This window comes from Poecilia formosa, unplaced genomic scaffold, assembly GCF_000485575.1.
Source record: "Poecilia formosa unplaced genomic scaffold, Poecilia_formosa-5.1.2 Scaffold418, whole genome shotgun sequence".
Taxonomy (NCBI): Eukaryota; Metazoa; Chordata; class Actinopteri; order Cyprinodontiformes; family Poeciliidae; genus Poecilia; species Poecilia formosa.
The window spans coordinates 92,196-111,974 of record NW_006800357.1 but is presented as its reverse complement, the minus strand read 5'-3'; the positions used below and the strand labels follow the sequence as shown (position 1 = coordinate 111,974).

General features: G+C 36.3%; 1 protein-coding gene across 1 annotated transcript in view; it reads left to right on the top strand.

Moving 5' to 3' along the window:
* bbs9 (Bardet-Biedl syndrome 9) overlaps window positions 1-19,779 on the top strand; it is a 103,145-nt gene that overhangs the window by 6,114 nt on the left and 77,252 nt on the right. The window contains exons 6-13 of the mRNA XM_016663392.1: window positions 4,807-4,981; window positions 7,254-7,338; window positions 8,007-8,190; window positions 10,522-10,651; window positions 13,885-14,066; window positions 14,932-15,008; window positions 15,113-15,166; window positions 15,774-15,876. Of these exons, the coding sequence (XP_016518878.1) occupies window positions 4,807-4,981; window positions 7,254-7,338; window positions 8,007-8,190; window positions 10,522-10,651; window positions 13,885-14,066; window positions 14,932-15,008; window positions 15,113-15,166; window positions 15,774-15,876 (990 nt within the window). The remainder of the gene's footprint in view (window positions 1-4,806; window positions 4,982-7,253; window positions 7,339-8,006; window positions 8,191-10,521; window positions 10,652-13,884; window positions 14,067-14,931; window positions 15,009-15,112; window positions 15,167-15,773; window positions 15,877-19,779) is intronic.

Below are 19,779 nucleotides of genomic sequence, written 5' to 3'. Positions count from 1 at the left end.
TTGTCGAGGTGTGTGTGTGTGTGTGTGTGTGTGTGTGTGTGTGTGTGTGTGTGTGTGTGTGTGTTTCTGTGTGTGTTTCTGTGTGTGTGTGTGAGAGTGAAGAGAGCTGCTGCCAGACACTGTGGCCTGGCATGATGAGCCTGTCATTCACTTTGTGTTTAGAGAGCCTGGGTGTGTGCGTGTGCATGTGTGGAAGTGTGTATTTGATTGATAGAAAAGCAGCCTGGGCTCATTAAAACCAATACCTCAGCATTTACTCAAATCACGTGCAGCGTGCATGCCACAAACCAATGAATGTGACTTTGTCTGTATGGACTTTCTGGTATTACAACACTGTGGAGCAGGTCTTGGATATGTCAACCGAGGTCTCGCACAAAATCAAGCTTTTATATGTATGAAGTGCATTTTCCTGTCCAGGCATGAAGCCCACATTTCAAGCACTTTAAACCCAAGTAAATTAATCTAAATTGTATTTTCAAATAAACCCCATTAAAGTAATAATTTTGAGTCTGAAATTCAGGCCTAAGCTCAGAATCTATACATTTATTTTGATAGTTATTTAAAGCAAAATCGATCAACAAAAAAAATACACTGCCCCTTTCATAATTAAAACCCTCCTCTTCTTTCCTGTTGTGTGTTATTTCTCCACTAGATGGCACTGAAACTTCAGAGGTTCAGTCTCTAATGAATGTTGTATGACTTGAATGAATGGGATGTTGTATTGCTTCTTGAAGGGGGATTCCCTTTTTTCTCCCCCACCACTGCATAGAGCTCATAGTTAAGCTGGAGAATAATCTTACATTAGCAGAAGTTTAACTTCTGTAATTTAAAATTCAAAACTCCACAAACATAATTTTACATGTCTTCTTAGCATTATTATTATATTTTTTTTCTTCTGTTGATCATAGTAGTTTGCAAAATTCTTAACAGAAATTCAGAAATGGAGCAAAGACATTGCATGTACAAGTATACAAGAACTGGTTGAATAACTATTTGTTGTTTCTAACATTGGTTAAATTAGGCTGCACAGTGGTACAGTTGGCAGCACTGTTGCCTTGGTTTATTTTCTACATTCATGAGTTCTCTCTGGGTACTGCGGATTCCTCATGCTGTCCAAATTAGGTTAATATCTCTCTAATTATAACTATAAATGGGCATAGGCAATGAATGTTAAAATTACAAACACATTCAGTGACTTACAGACACTGTTGGGTTTCCTTTGATAGGTTACTGAACAGGAAAAGGTGCACAGAGCAACCAGAAAAACCTGGTGCCTATAAATTTAATTTGTGTGACATTGTGTTCAAACTGTGTGCCTTAATACGCTGAAGTTGGTGTGCATGGGAATGTTTTTACAAGACGTGTCTGCTGCTACACGTGAGTGTGTCAGTGTGTGTGTGGTGGTCTATAGTAGCAGCCATTTAGCAGTGCTGTAGGCGCTGTAATAGCAGCTCTGCACTAATACAGCTCTAATGACTGAGCTGCCTCTGGGTTTGGGTCATATTCAGGCCACACACACACACAAACCCCAAAGTACGGACCGGTCTTTTCAAGCTTAGGTGAACGCACACACACACACACACATATATTCACGTGCACAAACATTCATGCACAAAAATAAAAAAGCATGGGCACACACTCTGACATATACAGACAGTGTGTTTCTCTCACACTCTCATGTTCTCACACAGAGGTGAGGCGCTGCCCTCTGCAGCGTGCAGCCAGCCTCTGTTCTTTGTTGGCGGCTCATTTTAACATTTCTTTTCAATCATACTAATAATACAGGCCTGTTTCCTCTACTGTGTCTGAGTTCTGGTGCCCTCATGCTACGTACATGAGCACACTTGATATTATGGCAATAAGTTCTACCATTTCTCTTATTGAAAAATAGGGCTGTGTCAAGCGGAGTACATGTTGTTCTTTCGTTGTTTGCTGTTTTTTATCAGTAGACACCTTATAAATCAGTAAGGTTCTTGTCTTGAAGGAAGATCTAATTCTCTTCCAGCTCAGGTCCTTATGACCTTTTCTGGTTTGTTGCTCACATCTGGTGTTTTTTAAAAAGACCCTGAAGTAATGTAGATTTTTTTTAAAACCCTAGTAACATTTAATTTTAAGCTTTTGGTATTTCCTCTTTTGGATATCATATTCAGCATTATCCCATTATGTTCTTAGTTTATATTTAAACCAGATCAATTAAATAAAATGTATCAGGATTAAAGCATGTAGATTATCAGTTGCTAACTGTTGGGCGTACTATTTAGTAAGGTAATATATTTCAGGCAGCATGAATTCAAACTTTGTTTGCCAGTAAGATATCTAATTCGTTAAATAGTTAGTTTTCTATTGTGATTTATTGACAATAAAAGTAATATGTGTTCGCTACAAAGATGATAAAGCTTGGTTAATAAGCTTTGTGCTGATTGAAAAGTAAGAGCAAAGCGGAGAAAATGTGGGTTAAAGATACAATCAATATTGTTGAGCCCTAGTTTAAAGAGAATATTTGATGAGAATTTACAACATGTCACACATTATTCTGTATTTGAGTTTGAGTATTCATTTGCAGGTTTGTGTATATTATTTGTCCTCTGCAACCCAAAAAATCGATCTAAATACACATCAAACTCCAAGTTTATTTTATGAAATGTTTTATTTAAATGCTTTTCTCTAGAGATAACAAAATATTAATAACTTTCAATACGCAATTAGTACATTTCCAAACAAATTGTACTGTATATTTTTTAATGTGTAAAGTTTCATAAGACACTAAGAAAGAAATAGTATGAACTGAATATTAGCAATGCCACATATTAGAGCTTAAATACTGTATGTAATTTAGAGGTTTTTATTTATGCTGTTTCTTGGTATTAAGTGTTTTTTTTTTGTTTTTTTTTACATTTTCAATCCCAAGAATAGAATGCGTCAAAACTCCAATGCCGTTAAAAAAAAATAGCTTTTACTGATTTAAGAGGTGGGTGGCTTTTGCTTTTATTCAAATAAATCTGATTTTATGTAAGAGGCTACAATTACAGTCGGAATATGATTAGAAATAACACACAAACCCAGTGATGACAGACACTGTCAGCGCTACAGTTAACTCAGGCCTGCGTGTTTCCAATATTTTTCCACATTTGGAGTAGTCACCCAGCAGTTATTTGAGACAGACATTTCATGCTCTTTTCTTCATGTATTTATTTTGTAAATGTTTCAAATATGCACACACCCTCTAATACACCAATATTCAAGCATGCATGCCTTCCTCCTATATCTGCTGTTGTGGTCATGTGGTGCGGTTTCAAGGCCATGTCCTTGTGTGTGTTAACGGCCACCCTGAAAGACAACTCATCACTAACGCACTCTCACTTGTTTACATGGGTTAGGTGTGTAAGTGTGTGTGGAACTTTCTTCTGTCTAAATCCTTGGTGATGGATATTAAGTGTGTGTGTGTAGGTGTTGCGCTGTAGGAAGTTGTCTTCCTGACCTGTAGTTGATGGCAGTATGACTTTTAATAGCGCATTGAGGCCTAATTATAGTTCTGTGGCTCACGTAGCTCCACTGCTTTATGGCCATGCACGTGTCGGTGTGTTTTGTGAGTTAGGGCTTTGTAAATTCAACATCCTGCCATTCCTATTGAACACACACACACATATGTGTGCACGTTTACACTTAAACTCAGGTGTGTTTGCGTGTGTGCGTGGATGTGGAGGTGTTAATCGAGATATCAGATTCAGCCAAGGGGGGGAGCACACCTTACAGAACAAAATGAGAACAGGACTGAAATAAAACAGAACAACTCCAGTCATCCAGGGTTTGTGTCAGCTGCTGCAATACAGAATATAAATCTAAACATTATTTTCTCTCATCTCACAATTGTTTTTTCTGCAAAGTTAACTCCTGAAGGCAGTTGTTAGCACTGGATTTTACTGTGGTATCATAATAAAGGAAGATAAATACTTGGGGTGCACCGATTGGAGTTTTCTGACCGGTCACCAATTACCAATCTTTTAAAAGCTTAACTTGCTGATTCCAGTTTTGGCTGATACAGGTTTTTTTTTTTTTTTTTTTTTTTTTTCTGAAATGTTGCTGAATATTGCAAAAAAAGTCGCTGAGTTAGCAACAGTGAGGGGACTATTATTAACTGCAAATGTGTAGACCTTACACATGTGAGTATCAGCCAATTAGCGATCTCCCAAAAATAATCAGGTCCAATTTATCGGCTGTCCGATTTATCATGTAACCCTACTAAGTGCAGATGCACTCCATACTTTTCAGACTTTCATTTGTAAAAAAAATGAAAAATCAAGTATTGTTCCTTACAATTTATCATAATAAATACTTTGTGTTGGTCTATCACAGTACAGTGAAGTTTGTGTTTGTAATGTTACACAGCATGAAAAGTTTAATGTATATGAATCCTGTTGCCATGTTTGGAAAATGCTCCTACATAGATACCGATATTTCAGAGGAATTTGACAAGTTAAACTTTTTAAATTCAAAATAGGAAGTAAAAAAAATCAATAAAAAAAAAATCCTAATTTTGTAAATCAATAAGAATTTGAATACTTCCTTTCAATGATAACGTTGGCAGTGAAAGCAAAATGTTCCTTTGAGTTTATGTACAGGATAGAGAAAAGTGTTGCTTTTGACCTGGTGATATATTCCGGGTAGAAGTTATTTACAGTAAAAGTTTGGACTAAACAGCCTTTTTGATACTTTTCAAAAGTTAGTCTTTGAATTTTATGTTGCTTTTTTTCCTGTAGTAGGAGTTTAAGCCGTCTTCTGTGTGTTGTTCCCTCCTCTCTCCATCAGGTCACCATTCCTTGTGCATCCAGTCTATGGATGGGATGTTGATGTTCTTTGAGCAGGACAGCTACTCTTTTGGCAGGTTCCTTCCTGGCTTTCTGCTGCCCGGTCCGCTGGTCTACAATCCCAGAACTGACAGCTTCCTCACCGTGTCTTCTGCACGGCAGCTTGAAGGCTACAAGTAGGTTTATTCTAAAAAAAACAACTGTGATGCATCTGCTGGCAACAGTTTTTTTCTGGAAATCTAATTAGTGAATAAATCCACTTCTTTATATACAGAAATGACCTGTAACTGACAAATATTTGCCATCTTAAACATTGAGGTTAAACAATTTCATAACTACTCAAATATTCTTGTAATAGAGAAAGTCATGGCTAATATTATAAGCTTTGCCTTCCGTGAAGTCATTTATTTTTACTGTAAAACATCACTGAGCAGATCAGAACAGAAACATACACAAACCTGTATTTGTAAGCACACAAGCTTAGTTTGCTTGCTGGTTTAAGACATAAAATCCCAAATTAAACCTGATCCCACTGAATAAAAATACATACTGCTATAGATGAACACAGTTTTTTCTCTCCACTGCATTTCAAATTTGCTTTAAAAGACTTAAACCATAATAAGTGAAACACTGACCAACAGTTTGTCATATAATGATGGCACTTCATAAAATGTAAAGTTTACTGATTTTCTAAATTGTTGAATGGGTAGTGTCTAATATGACTTTGTAATTTTGTATTTTTATAATGTAAAGCACTTTGAATTGCCTTGTTGCAAATGTGCTATACAAATAAACTTGACTGATTGATTATGAAAAATAATGGCACTATAGTGGAATAAAGCTAATGGCTATTAGATTGCAAATAAATTTGTTGGGAAATAAAATTTTCTGCTTTTTAAAGCGCATTACTTTGATTTTAAAGTCAAATTATCATTTAATAAAATCAAAGTGGACTAAGCTGAGGAAATTACCAGTCTCTATATGTATCAAACAAGTATACATGTTTAGTGTTATGCGGAATATAATTCAGTCACTCATACAGTGGTATGCCTGTGAATTCACTAAGCCTTTCTGTAAACATCTCGAATGCCTGCCCTGACACATTTTATATATTTTAGATTTTTTTTTCTCCAAGTAGTGCTCACAGCATGTTGAAAATGTTTCTTTACTGGCAGTCATCCATAAAGCTCATTAGTTTCCTGCTGGTCGTTGCAGAGGCTAAGCAGAGGCCGCTACTGAATGGATGAGTAGAAACAATAAATCATGTGTTTTACTGCAAAAATCTAACTTTAGGATTTCTTTTTTTATTACATTTGACCCTTGTGAAAAAGGAATAAAGTTTTATACATGTTTCTCAATGTGTTTTTCTAAAATCCAGTTATAAAATTTGATTATCAAGGAACTTGTGGATACTGCTGAAACATTGATCCAGTTTGGTTCGAGAGAAATACAGGTTCCTCCTGACCACAAATACTGGTCATAAATTCAGAGTGAACTTTTGTATTTATGCTTTCACTTTGATGAGAAAAAACTGTCAGCATTGGAGGCAGCATTGGAATTTTGTTGTAATTTTTGTTGTATGGGAGAACTCTCAGTGTTATCTTGTAATATTGTCATAAAATCCTTATGATATTACGATATGCTCATAATATATCACTAAAATAAAAAAAAATAAAAAAAAGTAAAACATGCAGAGCCCATGAGGTGATGCACTGGATGCCTTTATAGAGCAAGACTGCTGTTATATAAGATGGGTTTTAAACCTGTCTGCTTCGATTAATACCAGTTTTATGGTCCAAAGATATTTTTCAGTATGATAACACAGAGTGGCTAGGTCAGCAGGTATTTAGTGTTTGGTCTGTGGTTCGGAGTCATACTGGGTTACGTTTAGAGCGCTGTTCATTCACGTGTCGGTGAAGAAAGATATATTCCCGCCAAGCTGCTTCGTCTGCCAGCCTCTTACTGGAAAACGGCTAACACTACAAATGCCAAAGTCAACTGACCACAGATCAGCTTGACCACTTAATTTTTTGCCAGGTGTATACTGTTCACTGACTAAAACTGATTGACTGCCATTTCCTGAAAAAGGTGGGTCATTACAGTGTTGACTGATTTAAGAGAGGCTGTGAAGAAGGGGGAAATATTTTTAAACATGCTTTATGATATTTAACATTTGAATATTAACCAACAGTGAAAGGAGAATGTTAGCTGGAATTAAAATCCAAGTTAGAAGTAGGAAAGCAAAGCTACAATAAAAGGTAAAACTGAAAATTTAAATGCAGTGCTGGATAACCTGTGTTGATTTTACCATATTATGATTAAAATGTTAGATTGATACAAAAGAGCAGCTGAGAAAAACAGAAAATCACTCTGACAGTACTTGAACAGGATTTTAGAAATGGTATCACTGTTTCTGTCAGTAACTGTTTGTTTCATTTTGACTCTCAGGTATGAGACTCTGGCCGTTGCTACAGATGCAGAGAGTCGACAGGATTCTGATTTACTCCCTAAAACTGGGGGCAAGAGGCTGACGGTGAGTCTTAAATTCAGATACAGATAGACAGAAGTCCAGGGTGAGCTTGGTTGATTGTCAACACATATGAATAGCAACATTTTTGAGTCTCTGCTAAAAAAACAACAACAAAAAATTAACCTTAAATGCATTTTCTGCACATTTGATATCTAAATAGAAAGTTTTATACACTTTGCTTAACAGAATTGTTCGTTGTAGCAGTCTGCATCTTAACAATGTAGAGTAAAAAGGTATCTATATCTTCTCATATGTCCACTGAACATGATATGTTTAGCATAAATATACCCAAGTGCAATTGATCTGCTATCCTGGTTTTTGTTGCTCTTTAAATTTGACCATTATATCCTCGATTTCTTTAATTGTTGAAGTTGATGACAGCTTTATCTGTTATTACCTCTTGGTTGCTTAACTATTAACCACATGCATTTGATTAAAAGTATATGTAGTGCAGAAGTATGTGAAATTATGCTTCAGTCATATAGATCCTGTGTAAGTTATCTTGTTTGTGTCTCATAGTCGCAATATGTAACACAAATGATGCAAGTCGTTCAAGCTTTTTGAAGGCTTGTTCAAGTAGTGATTATTTATAATTTACAGTAATTTAAAGTTGAAGAATAGTACAATATTAATTCTAATGGTCTGCTTTAATTTTGTGTGTCTCTCTGCAGCCTGACTGGACATTTGTCCTGGGAGAACAGGCCCTGGACATATCAGTACCCTCATTCTCCCATTCCTCGTCCTCCATCCTTGTGCTGGGCGAGAGGAACCTCTTCTGTCTTCGTGATAACGGACAGATACGCTTCATGAAGAAACTAGAATTTAATCCCAGCTGTTTCCTACCCTATATCTCAGGTAAGCTGGAGAGAAATTGGCACAGAAACTACAGCTTTTCTCTTCTGAACAGAAGAGTTTCATTGCCAGACTCTTTGTTTGCTTTTACCTCACAAGATGCTTTGGACTGTGATATTTATTGACTTTGTTGGGAAGATTTCCACATGGCTGGAATTTGTATTGTCAACAATAACTCGATTAAATATTTTCAGCAGGTGGATATTAACAGTGTGTCTACTTGAGCTGCCACCAAATATTCAGTAGCAAATCAAACAGTCACACTGTCTTAAACATTTGCTCATAGTTTTTGTGTTGTGTAAGGAGTGTAGACAACAGCGATCTGTTGCAGATTCTTTTTAATGCTTTCCTTCTGGCCTCAGGCCTCACATCTGCCTCAGCTGGATCAAATCTCTTACCCTTATCAACTGTCCCCCTCCATCCATCTTTTTTTCTGTCCGTCTGTTTCTTTCTTCCTTTCTTTCTTTTATTTTGTAATTGTTTTGGCCTCATTTCCAATATGAGATTTCTTCACCTCTATGATAAATAATGGTGACTTCTAACTGTAAGAATGCAATAAACAGATGACAGATCTATTCAAATACAAGCATTATTATTTGGTCATTTTATTGTTATGAAATGATGTAAGTCATCTGCAGCGGCCTTCAGTTTCCATTTAAGCTAAATCACTTTGGGGAAATTTGTAACTGATGTGTTTGACAAACCTTGACCGCATCAAAAATTATTTTGAATTAATGGGTGGAGTTCCAGAGGGAATAACTTTAATTTGTCACTAAACACTATGTGCATGCAAACCTGTAATCATGCCAAGGAAAGTAGTGAGATCATATTTCTATCATTCAGAAAAATATATGTATTAGACAGAGAATTTTTATAACCTTTTGCATTCCCCTTTCTACAGCTGAACATTGTGTTTTAATGGCTTGAGCATTCTACCCTTTTGCTCATCATTTCCTTATATCCTTATTCTTCATCAGGTTTATAAAATGTCAAGTAGGACTGCAACGATTAATCAGATTAATCATTATAAATCTATTATTCAAAAATTCCACTAATTTAGTAATTTATTAATTGTTAACTGCAGCATATAGACCATTTTCTAAAAGGAGGACAATTTTCGCATGTTGATGTTAGAAGTATTATTTGCAGATGCATCAAATAACCAGCATGTACACTACAGTAATGCTACGTTTTTGCATTTTAGGCAATAAAATGTTTATTTTCTTATTCAAAAAGAAAGTGAATTGCTTATTTGCATCTTATAATGCATGCCTACTTGTATAAAAAAGACTTAAATGAAACATCTGCAAAATGTTCCATTTTTTTTCCATCTGACTAATCGTCAAATTAATCGAAAGAATAACCAAATACTAAAGTAACTGTTAGTTCCAGCCCTAATGTCAAGCAGTAAAGTAATTATATATACATAGATTGAGAAGAAAATTAGCTCAGAAACATGTTGCAACAATGAAAATCAAGCAGCAACAATGAAAATCTACTGGCTTTACTATGGAGACAATGGAGAAGACAGGATTGAACAAAAGGTTAAAAACACCATAATTCACACTCCTCCTTCTATAATTAAACTGTCATTTTTAGGAGTCTGCTGAGATATAAGGTGTGTTTGCTTTGATGTGGCATCAACATACACTCTATCATTTTGACCCCAGCACTGTAATACCCTGCTGACCGCTGTTACTATATTATAACTTCTGTGAGCTTTGTTTTGCGTGTGGCCGTCACCTCAGATCTCACTAGGTGGTAACTGCACCATAGGTGGGTTGACTGGATGGTGCCTGAGTTGATACACAGGCAGTATTTATATTTCATGTTTCTAGCCTTGGTTCACAAGAGAAAGTGCCTAAGCTTTATTTACAGTACACCTATAAGAAGAGAGTTTGTGTCTGAATGAAAGATCTTGATGACAGCATCTCTTATTCAAACCATATGTGAAGTGTAAAGAGATGATTTTCCTGTTACGGAGAGTTCAAGCTGCACTCATCCTGAAGGGCAGTGCCACCCACCACAGGAATTTGTTATTTTTGTCCATGGTTGTTAGATTTGTGAATATGTGCCACTGTTTCATGTAACTAAGAATGAGAGACAAAAACCTCAAATTTGTGCTCCTATGAAACTGATGCTGACTTTTTAACCACAAGACACCAAAGTGAATAAATGCACCAAAGAGATAGTTTTTTTTTTTTAACTTACAGAAAAAATACCTACTTAATTGACTTAAGAATTTGTGTTATGCAGCAACTTTTTTGTTGCTGCAAAATGTTTGAAAGTGACAGATTTTCTGCCTAATCTCCTTTGTCTGTTATTATTATTTAGTGAAAGATGGCACCACAAACCTGCTGCTTGGTAACCACAACAACATGCTGCTGGTCTACCAGGACGTCACGCTGAAGTGGGCAGCCCAGCTTCCCCTTGTCCCCGTGGCTGTTCGTGTCGCCAATCTCCCGTGAGTTCCCCCTCCAGTAAAACAGCACATCTGGGACTGATGTGTGATGCACAGAGCAATACTCATCCATGTAGACCGTATCTTGTATTCTACAATTGTGCGGCTCATGGTGGCAGGATGTTGGAGTTGCTGTATGTTATCTTAGATTTGTTCTTTTAGTTGACTTTTGTTCGTAATATTTTGGCAAAGTGTCGTTGATGCTGTGCAGGTGGAATAATTTTTGCTCAAATGTTTAAATTTTTGGCAAGTCTTATGATGTGACTGTGGCAATAAGGTATTATTTTTACATCTTGGAGAAGCTGATTAGGATCTCAAGCGCTCAAATATTATGACCCCAAATCTCAGTAGTTTAAAAAGAAGCCAAAAAGAGGTTTAAAGAGTAGTAGCCAAAGTAAATTAGGTGAATTAACAGTTTTGGCCAAAAACTGATGGAGTCATTCAGGACATGTTTATGGGGAATATCATTCCTACTAATTGGAAATTGAACTGTTGGCATGTATTCATGAGATTGCCATACATCAACAGTCTTTAGTCACAGTCAATTGACCCTTTGCGGTCAAAGGGAAATTGACCGCATTCAATGTCCCTTTGGGATAAATGAAGTATTTTTGAATTTTTATTTGATTTAAATCTTATTGTCATCTAGTAAATAGTACTGTCACACACAGGTAAAAATCCCTGAAGTAAATTGATCTTTTATCACAGTAGGATAATATTATACAGAAAAACTGGTAAAAGTTGAATGAAATCATATTATGATTTCATTCAAATCATAATTTGAATGAAAGTTTAGTTCTTAAGCTGAATGTTTAGGTGTTTTGAGTCATTGCACTACATGAATTCTACATTTTTGCATTTTAGGCAATAACATGTTTATTTTATTGTCTGAATGACAAAGAGACCCATTCCTCTGAGCCACTATTCAAAATAGGAAAGACAAAACAACCTGTCATCCAATAGGGTTTTGGGTTTTAATTTTGTGAGTCTAAAAATTGTTAATGGAAACAACTCCTTGACTAAACATTTCCACACATTTCCATTTCTTCTGTCAGATAAATACAAAGAAAAAGTTGTTCATATTTTCAGATAAACAAGACTAAATTTGTAAGTTTATCTTGCCACCATATGTAACAAAGAAGATCTCAAGGGAGGTAAAAATCAGTTTAGTTTTAAATAAATGAGCAAAAAATGTAATCTAAAGTCTACCAAATCTCCTTAAAATTGAAGGATTATTTCTATACAAAGTGTATGCATTTTTCTGGATGTAGCCGTAAATATTCACGAGCACTAATAAACATGCAACAGGTACGCTGATTCAGTTATCAGCTTGTAAAATCCGGTGTCAGACATTTGGCAGGAAATAACCCTGCAATGTGTTCCAGCTGGCCAATCATAGCATAGTGAGGAGGGACCAGTCAGAGCCAATCCTTTGTCTTTTTCCAAACAACTACAATCAAGCTGCAATTTGATACAATTACAACGTAAAGCGCAAACACAGTTGAAAAATGATGTGGTCTCTGATCCAGTGTTTGCGCATGTGTGGTTTAGATGTAGGAGATAGTGTGTGTCTGGGTAGCTGTTTGGTTTAGTTTGAGGCTGTGTTGTTTTTAAGCTTTTGATAGTCAACGGGTCGTTCGGTGTGTCTGTGGGACATGGAGGAGTGTGGGAGAGTTACACAAATACACAGCAAACCATGCAAAACAAACACACACCCCAGCAGCTCACCGTAGATTTACTGTAGGGTTCCAAAATTTCTTCTTGCTTTGCTTCAGGGACACACTGAAGCAAAGCAAGTCTCCCGATTGGTCTCATTTTTTCCATTCTAAACTGTCCACAGACATTCACTTTAGCAAATCTAACAACATACCTAACAATTCATAAAATGTCCCTCAGAGAATAACAACTTATCATGATCATTAATTTCTTTGACACTACACTTCTAGGTTAGGGTTTTTTAGCTAGGAAAGGGCTACTAAACACACTATTAGACAGCTGGTCATAATATTATGCCTGACAGTTGTGTGCCACTAAGTTATGTCTGACGATTTATTTTCCATAAATTCAAATTGCAATAGCATAAAACTTTTACATCTCCTTTCTGCAAAAACCTAAAACAAAAATAAAACGGGTTTGTTTAAAAATTAAAGAAAAAAAATTCTGAAGAAGAAATTGATCAACGATTTCAGGTAGTCTTCTTTTTTGTGTGTGATTTTTTTTAAGGTCATATAACATTTGCAACTCTAAAGTTTTATTTAGTGGGACTGAACACAAACATGGCTCTTAGGATTATAAAGGTTTCAGACCCCTGCTGGCTTATGAGAACCTATGAGTATGAAACTTCTGCCAAATAAGTAAAATAGGTTCTCCTCATGATAACATTTTGATGTCCAGATTCAGGATCAGAGCAGTGAGGGTGACCACAGAGCTGGATCAAACTAGAATATTAGTGAATAGTAATATTAGGTTGTACTAAATGCTGAGGCTGTTTAATTTGCAGATCATAGTGCTGAATCTGCAAGTCTGGCACACAGTGGCTTGACACCACTCCACCAGTCATTGTGAACCATCAACATAATGAGGGCGATTCTTTATGCCATAATCTGTAAAAATTCACTTAATCTTTTCAGTATAAAAAATGTTCTGTTGACAAATGGCCTGTATCCTGGCAGTTGTCTTGATTTCTTTTTCATGTGTCCATTTATGCAGGATCCACAGTTATTTTCATAAAAATAGCAAAAACAATGTTTTAAAAAAATTGTTGTGTCTACTGCATTTTTCTTATTTTAGTAAAAATGACAGCTCTTGGAGATGTGTGTGTTTTTGCAAATCTTTGTCCTGCCTCTGTAAACATCAATTCCTTCCTGCGGCAGTTAAAGTGAAAGCTTAGTGCTCCCTCAGACACTTTCCTGTGCAGGTGTGCAGCCGGCTGTCTCGTGTGTGTTTATGTGTATTTGTGTGCGGATGAATGTGTTACCTCCTCACTGAACTGCACCAGAAATCACATAAACACATCTGCAACAAGTTACTTCACCGTTTAAGCATTATTGGATCACTCTGCATTTCTTCATACTCTCCATCCTATCATGTATTTCCACATTAAAAAGCCGGCACTGAGCTTCCCCTTCTGTTGTCCTTAAGGAATAGAGTTGAACTACAAAGAAAATGTGAAGCACAGGTTCTCAGCAGATGGCAGCAGTTACAGAGTTAACCCTGTCCTCTTTTTTTTTCCTCAGGGAGCTTAAGGGTGTTGTGGTCAGTCTGAGCTCAGACGGACATCTTTTGTGCTCTTACATGGGTACAGACCCCTCCTTTTTCTCAACTCCAAAAGTAGATGCCAGGGAGGCTGATTATGAGCAGATTGATGCTGAGATGAAGAAACTGCAGAAGTTCATCAGAGAGGCTACAAGGACTCAAGGTGAGAGGATACTAGAAAAAGAGCTCTGAAATGCTGAAGCCACTTCCTGACGAAACTGGAGTCTCAATTTCATGGATTCTACTGTACAATAACTAGGATTTAAAGTTTGGCCCACATAGCAGTTTCATTCATTTTCCTCTTCCTTCAACTGTCTTCAAATTCATTTCTTCAGAAGTTTATATATACTAACATTACTATGGCAGTGGTTTTTAATCTTTTTTATGCAAAGTACCACTGGAGTAAATATAAAGATTTCCAAGTACTGCCATTCTGAAAGACATTTTTAGATCCCTACTACCACAGGACTTGGACTTTATACGTTTCTTGTGTTGTGTCATAAAAACAAAGAACAGAAAAAAATCTTTTGAACATACTAGTTGTGCACACAAAGGTGACAATAGAATGGTTAGGTTTATGTGTGGAAACAATTAACAGAAAGTGGGATTTTAATGTGGAAATTTTAGGTTTTTCACCAATCGCAAAAGCCAACCTGCACAGTCTGGAGGCTTCCATAATTTGTGAAACTACTAAATAAGTGTTGCTCAGCATTTCTCTTAAGACTGCAGGTAGTCGCTTCTGTACTATTTTTCTTACATGCGTTTTCCTTTCACTCAGCATTTCTTTTGTATGCTTACGATACTCTGAACAACCGACTTTTACACTTTGTGTTTATTTTTAAACAGTGTATGTAAATATCTGGTTTCACCCGAAACTGCCAATGTTTTCTCAAAAAATATTTCTCTTTCTTAATTTAATACCTTGCATTTTTGCAAATGCAAGGTATTTAGTGTTTAAACAAACACTAAAACAAGTGTTTATTTAAGACACTTGTTCCAGCTTTTTAAATACATGCCTTTTTTCATAGATATACTCCCCAAATCTGATGCTGTGGATGATCTGTCTGTCAAGGCGACTGTGTCTTCATGCCTCGACACACCATCGGTAAACACACAAGCTCAGATGTTCTTCATGAACTGATTGGCAGATATTTAGATCATAAAGATTTACATGCAGAAGCTTAAATGTATTAATTCGTTCTTTTACAGCAAGCTCTAATCCAAGACATTGATGGTCTGCCTGTACCCTCAGTTACTGTACAGGTAAATTATTTTTTTGTTTCTTTGTCTACATACTGTCATAAAGACAAAGTGTCTAATTAGTCTCTGCACATATCTCTTACGGTCCCATCACAGTGTCTTAAATTGGGTTGAGATTTGGACTTTGACTATGCCATTGCAAAACTTTGATGCTTTTCTTTTTCAGCTGTTCCATGGTAGATTTGCTGCTGTGTTTTGGATCATTGTATTGTTGGTTGAATATCTGATTTTCAGCCAAGCTTTTAGTGTCTGACTGGTGATGTCAGAGGAGTATGTATACCTTAATTAAGAGTTTATGGTTGACTCATCAACTATTTAAGGTGCACAAACCCTAATAATTATCCCCTTATCCCTCTGCCAACAGGTAATCTGAAATATTTGTGCTGATTTGTTGTATTTGGTTTGTTGCAGCAAGTAAAATACAATGAAGGAGTAGCTGCAGAGTTATTTAAGACCAACCTTTAAAACATTCAAACACAGATGGAGAAAGAAAAAAAGATTTAGCATAATGATTTCTTAATGATTGCTTTAAGACACCTCCAGCCTGCTGGCATCAGAAAAAATAAAACATGTCTTTCTAGGTTAACCTTTTGATGTTGTCTTTCTGCAGGTGAAGGTGAAGGCCAACTCTGTGCTACAGTCTGCTAAGCTGTCCATTTGTGTCCAGCCCCCCCTGGCTGTCACTCAGGACCAGTTTGTTTTGGAACCAATGGGTTAGTAAACTGCTCTTCTTATTTTTGTTTGTGTGTGAATGCATGTGTGTGTTTGTGTGTGTTTGTGCAGGATTTATGGCTGTCTTTGCTAGGGTGACTTGCTCAAATATATGTGATGAATGGTTGATTTCTGATTAATTTTCATTAATTTCCTGTGTATTTGTTCTGCCTGTTTCTTATTTCCTCAGATTTAGCTGGAGTTTAAGGGTGTGATAAATAATACATGGATATTGCAGAAAAAAGTAAACTTTTAACAGATGAATGATTTTAAATAAAAGCAACACACATTTCAGCTGTTTGGATGTTTCTTGTTAATGCTGCTTGTGGAGTTCTTTGAACTGAGGAAACTTCAAATAATACTCTGTTTGGATTTAAGGACCTATACAATACAGTACTGTGCACTTTCTTCTTTTTTAGGGAAATAATCCACAGCTTTATGCATCTGGTTTTGTGCAAGATCTTTCTTCATCTGTCGTCCATCATTTATGCTCTTCCATGGGTCCTCTCAGGCTCTGCTTCATGTGTTTTATGTATTGAACATCTCGTCCTACTTCACATTTTGCTCCACACACACCCGCCTGTGTGAATAAGAGGAGTGTGCTAACTTTTATTTGTCTGGCTCTTATCAGTGTTTACACCATGTCTTCTACTGCTGGTCTCTTCCAGGCAGCACTAATGTTGAAGTGAATCACCCAGACTATTTATGCACTCAACCTTTTAACCCTAAACACCAGTACTGTCAGCTCATTAAAACAACATTAGCGATGTCGTAACACAGTGATTGGAGTCTGCTTTAACTGCATCTCATTGCCATTTTTTTTACTTAGTTTTTATATGTGTAATTGCGGAAGCTATTCTAGCTTTTTGTAATGTAGTCCTTATAAGAAAATCTAATTCTAAATCGTTTCTACCTTAGCAGCTACAAACATGTTCCACATCATGAAAGTCTAGGGGAGCTTTTTCTGCTCCAGTGAGGTACTCAGCATACACTGGGAGCAGCTTCAGATGTTGCACACATTTTACAATTGTTGGTTTCTTTGTTGTTGTTTGTGTTTCCACATGTTGAATGCTGATATGCAAAATATTCAACACTTTTCGGAGGTCTTAATTAGCAAATACAACATGTTCATGCAAACAGTTAAATACTTACAGTGTTGACCTTTTTCTGAACCTTTATACTCTGGTCTACCATTTTACTGTAGACTTAAATTTCTGGACAAATCATGACTGATAGTAACTCATTTATGTTTTATTGTACCTTGGAGCTGATCAGTTTTCTTGGTTCTCAATGAACCCTATGGATTTAGCATAGGATTTGGGTCAAAAACGTGTTCTGATTTATTTATTTTTTATCCACTTATTACTTTTGCCTTAAAGCACACAGATCACCTACACATGCTACCTGGAAGATGTTGCTCTTGGAGAATGTTTCAATCTTTATTCAGTGCACAGTCCTTGTCAGAACTGGTCGTAAGCCCACTCTCTTGGAAGAGACGCACACCCAACACATGGATTGCATCACAATGCTTCACTGTTTCCACAAACGTCTTTAATGCTCACCTTTCCTTCACCAAGTGATTTTCCAGATCTCCCAAACAATCAAAAGATTAATAGGACAATCTTCTGCAGTTAAAACTTGGACTTCCTGCAAAATTTCTGTCTGTTCCTGATATTTTTTTTATTTTTTGTGGTCAGAAGTGAACATTGTACAAAAGCATTTCCGTCAATGTCACCCACCTGCTGCAAACTTGGAGCTAGTCCTGGACTGGTGACCGTACAATCCTGAAAAGTCCTGGTGGATTCTAACCTGTATTTCCATCGATCATATAAATGAGCAAATTGGAATTACAAAAATCAATTAGCTTATTGAAAACACTGTAACTTTGAAAAGCCTGTGGTTTTTTGGCCGTATCGAAATGAGTGAAGTTGGCAAAACTGCAATGGAAACATCTTTATTGCACCACACAAGTCATGTGGTCAACAACCAGACGTTACTGTTGGTGGAAAAGACAAAGATGACAGGAAGTGGTCGGAGGATTATGGATGTTTTTTAATGATTTTTTGCATGAACAAACGTATTCACCTGCAATTTTAGTTGCAATTCTTATTTAATGGAAACTCTACAATTGCAAAGTTGTTTTTTTTGTTTTTTTTACATTAGCAGAAGATTGACAAAGTTTTGTGCACATTTGTAATGGAAACATAGTTCTAGACACTATTGGACACCCTGAACCATTATTTACTGCAATTAAACCATTCTGTAAAACCATGTGATAATTTGGAGTACTTGGTGCAAACAATTAACTTTGATGTCTTGCCGTCATTAAAATTAAATGTTACTTTATGTAACAACTAGCAAAAGGCCATTTCTTCAACTATTCTAATTTAATTCATAAAGTAATGTAATTTGACTCCTTCTCAGCTCATTTGTACATTTGACTATTCTGAAATGAACGTTGCACCTGATTTCATGGTTTCACAAAAATTGTATAGTTTCAGTAATAATTTAAACTTCTGATTGTCTTTGCAATAAATGATTATGAAGCTGGAGCTGCTTGCTTTTTAATGAGTCAGACCCAAGCCTCACTGCTACTAATAAACACCTCTATAAACTATAGAAAAACCCTGTAATTTGTCTTCAGTCATATTTTTAAATCTTGAATTAACTCAGTAGAACATTGTTTTTATGGCAGTGCATCAATAAAACCTATATAAGGAGAATCATCTTTCCATGGAGAGAAAGATATGTCATAAGTGATGACATACTGGTGCTCTGTGTGTCAGGAGGTTTTGTTGTCTGTTAAAACAAATTTACACCAGTGACTCCTCCTAAGAAATAATAAACCAAATGTAGCAACTCCCTAAAATAGGAAAAAGCAGCCAAGCATGAATAATCTGCTCCTTGCTTGGTTTGTACAAACACATCCTGGCCACAGTAGATTTATCTGGACTGAAGCTTTGAATAAAATGGTGTTACCTTATCGATCTTAGCTTGTTCTCTTTTAATCTGCACACTTGTCATAATGAAAGAGTAAATCTCACTCAAGATTATGAGGTCACATGTCAAGTGAAAGTCCACAGGTTATACTAACACAGTGAACCATGTTGGCAGCTATTTTGTGAAGCCATGTACTCAGGCATAAAAGCTGGATTACTAACAGAAAATTCCCCTTTTATTGTAATTCCAAAACTGCTCCTGACGTGCGCTGAAACCCTCATCCATCACAGAGGAGCAGACACCAAGCTCTTTGAGAAGGACCAGAGTGGATTGTGAATTTATGATTTCAAGATGTGAGAAGCATTCGCAGTCGGTTGGAGGACCATCCATTTATTCTAAGTCCTGACTCAAAGTGACCACTGCTTACCTATGATTCATGATCCATGCATTCAGAAATGAAAAGCATCTTACCACAGTCGATTCTTATCTGTGCATATGCTGTACATGACCTCTCCAGCTGTTAATGCAAGCATGATGCTCCGGCTGCACAGCATGGTACATTCCCCATGAATTTTAGTTTTTTGGTTTTTTTTCCATTTACATGTATTCCTTTAACATACTTAATTTGTAATGTAATTTTTTTTTCCTTTTTTTAATTTTATTCACATATTCTCTTTTTTTACAGTAGGCAGATGAGAAATTAAGAATTTTAAGAGCTTTGACAATAATATTCCATAGCATAAGAAAACCTACATAAAACATAGAAACAGTAACAATGTGTAGAGCAAGTGGAAGAGATGTTTGCTGCCACACAAATATAATCCGCAACCTAAAGTAAAACTTGGTTTCTTTGTTAGAGTAAACAATTAAAGATCTGCCAGCAAAACTCAAAGTAAGTCAAAAATAAATTCCCCCAAAAAAACATTCCATGAAGGGAAAACTGGTGGATGTTTCTGGTGGGTTTA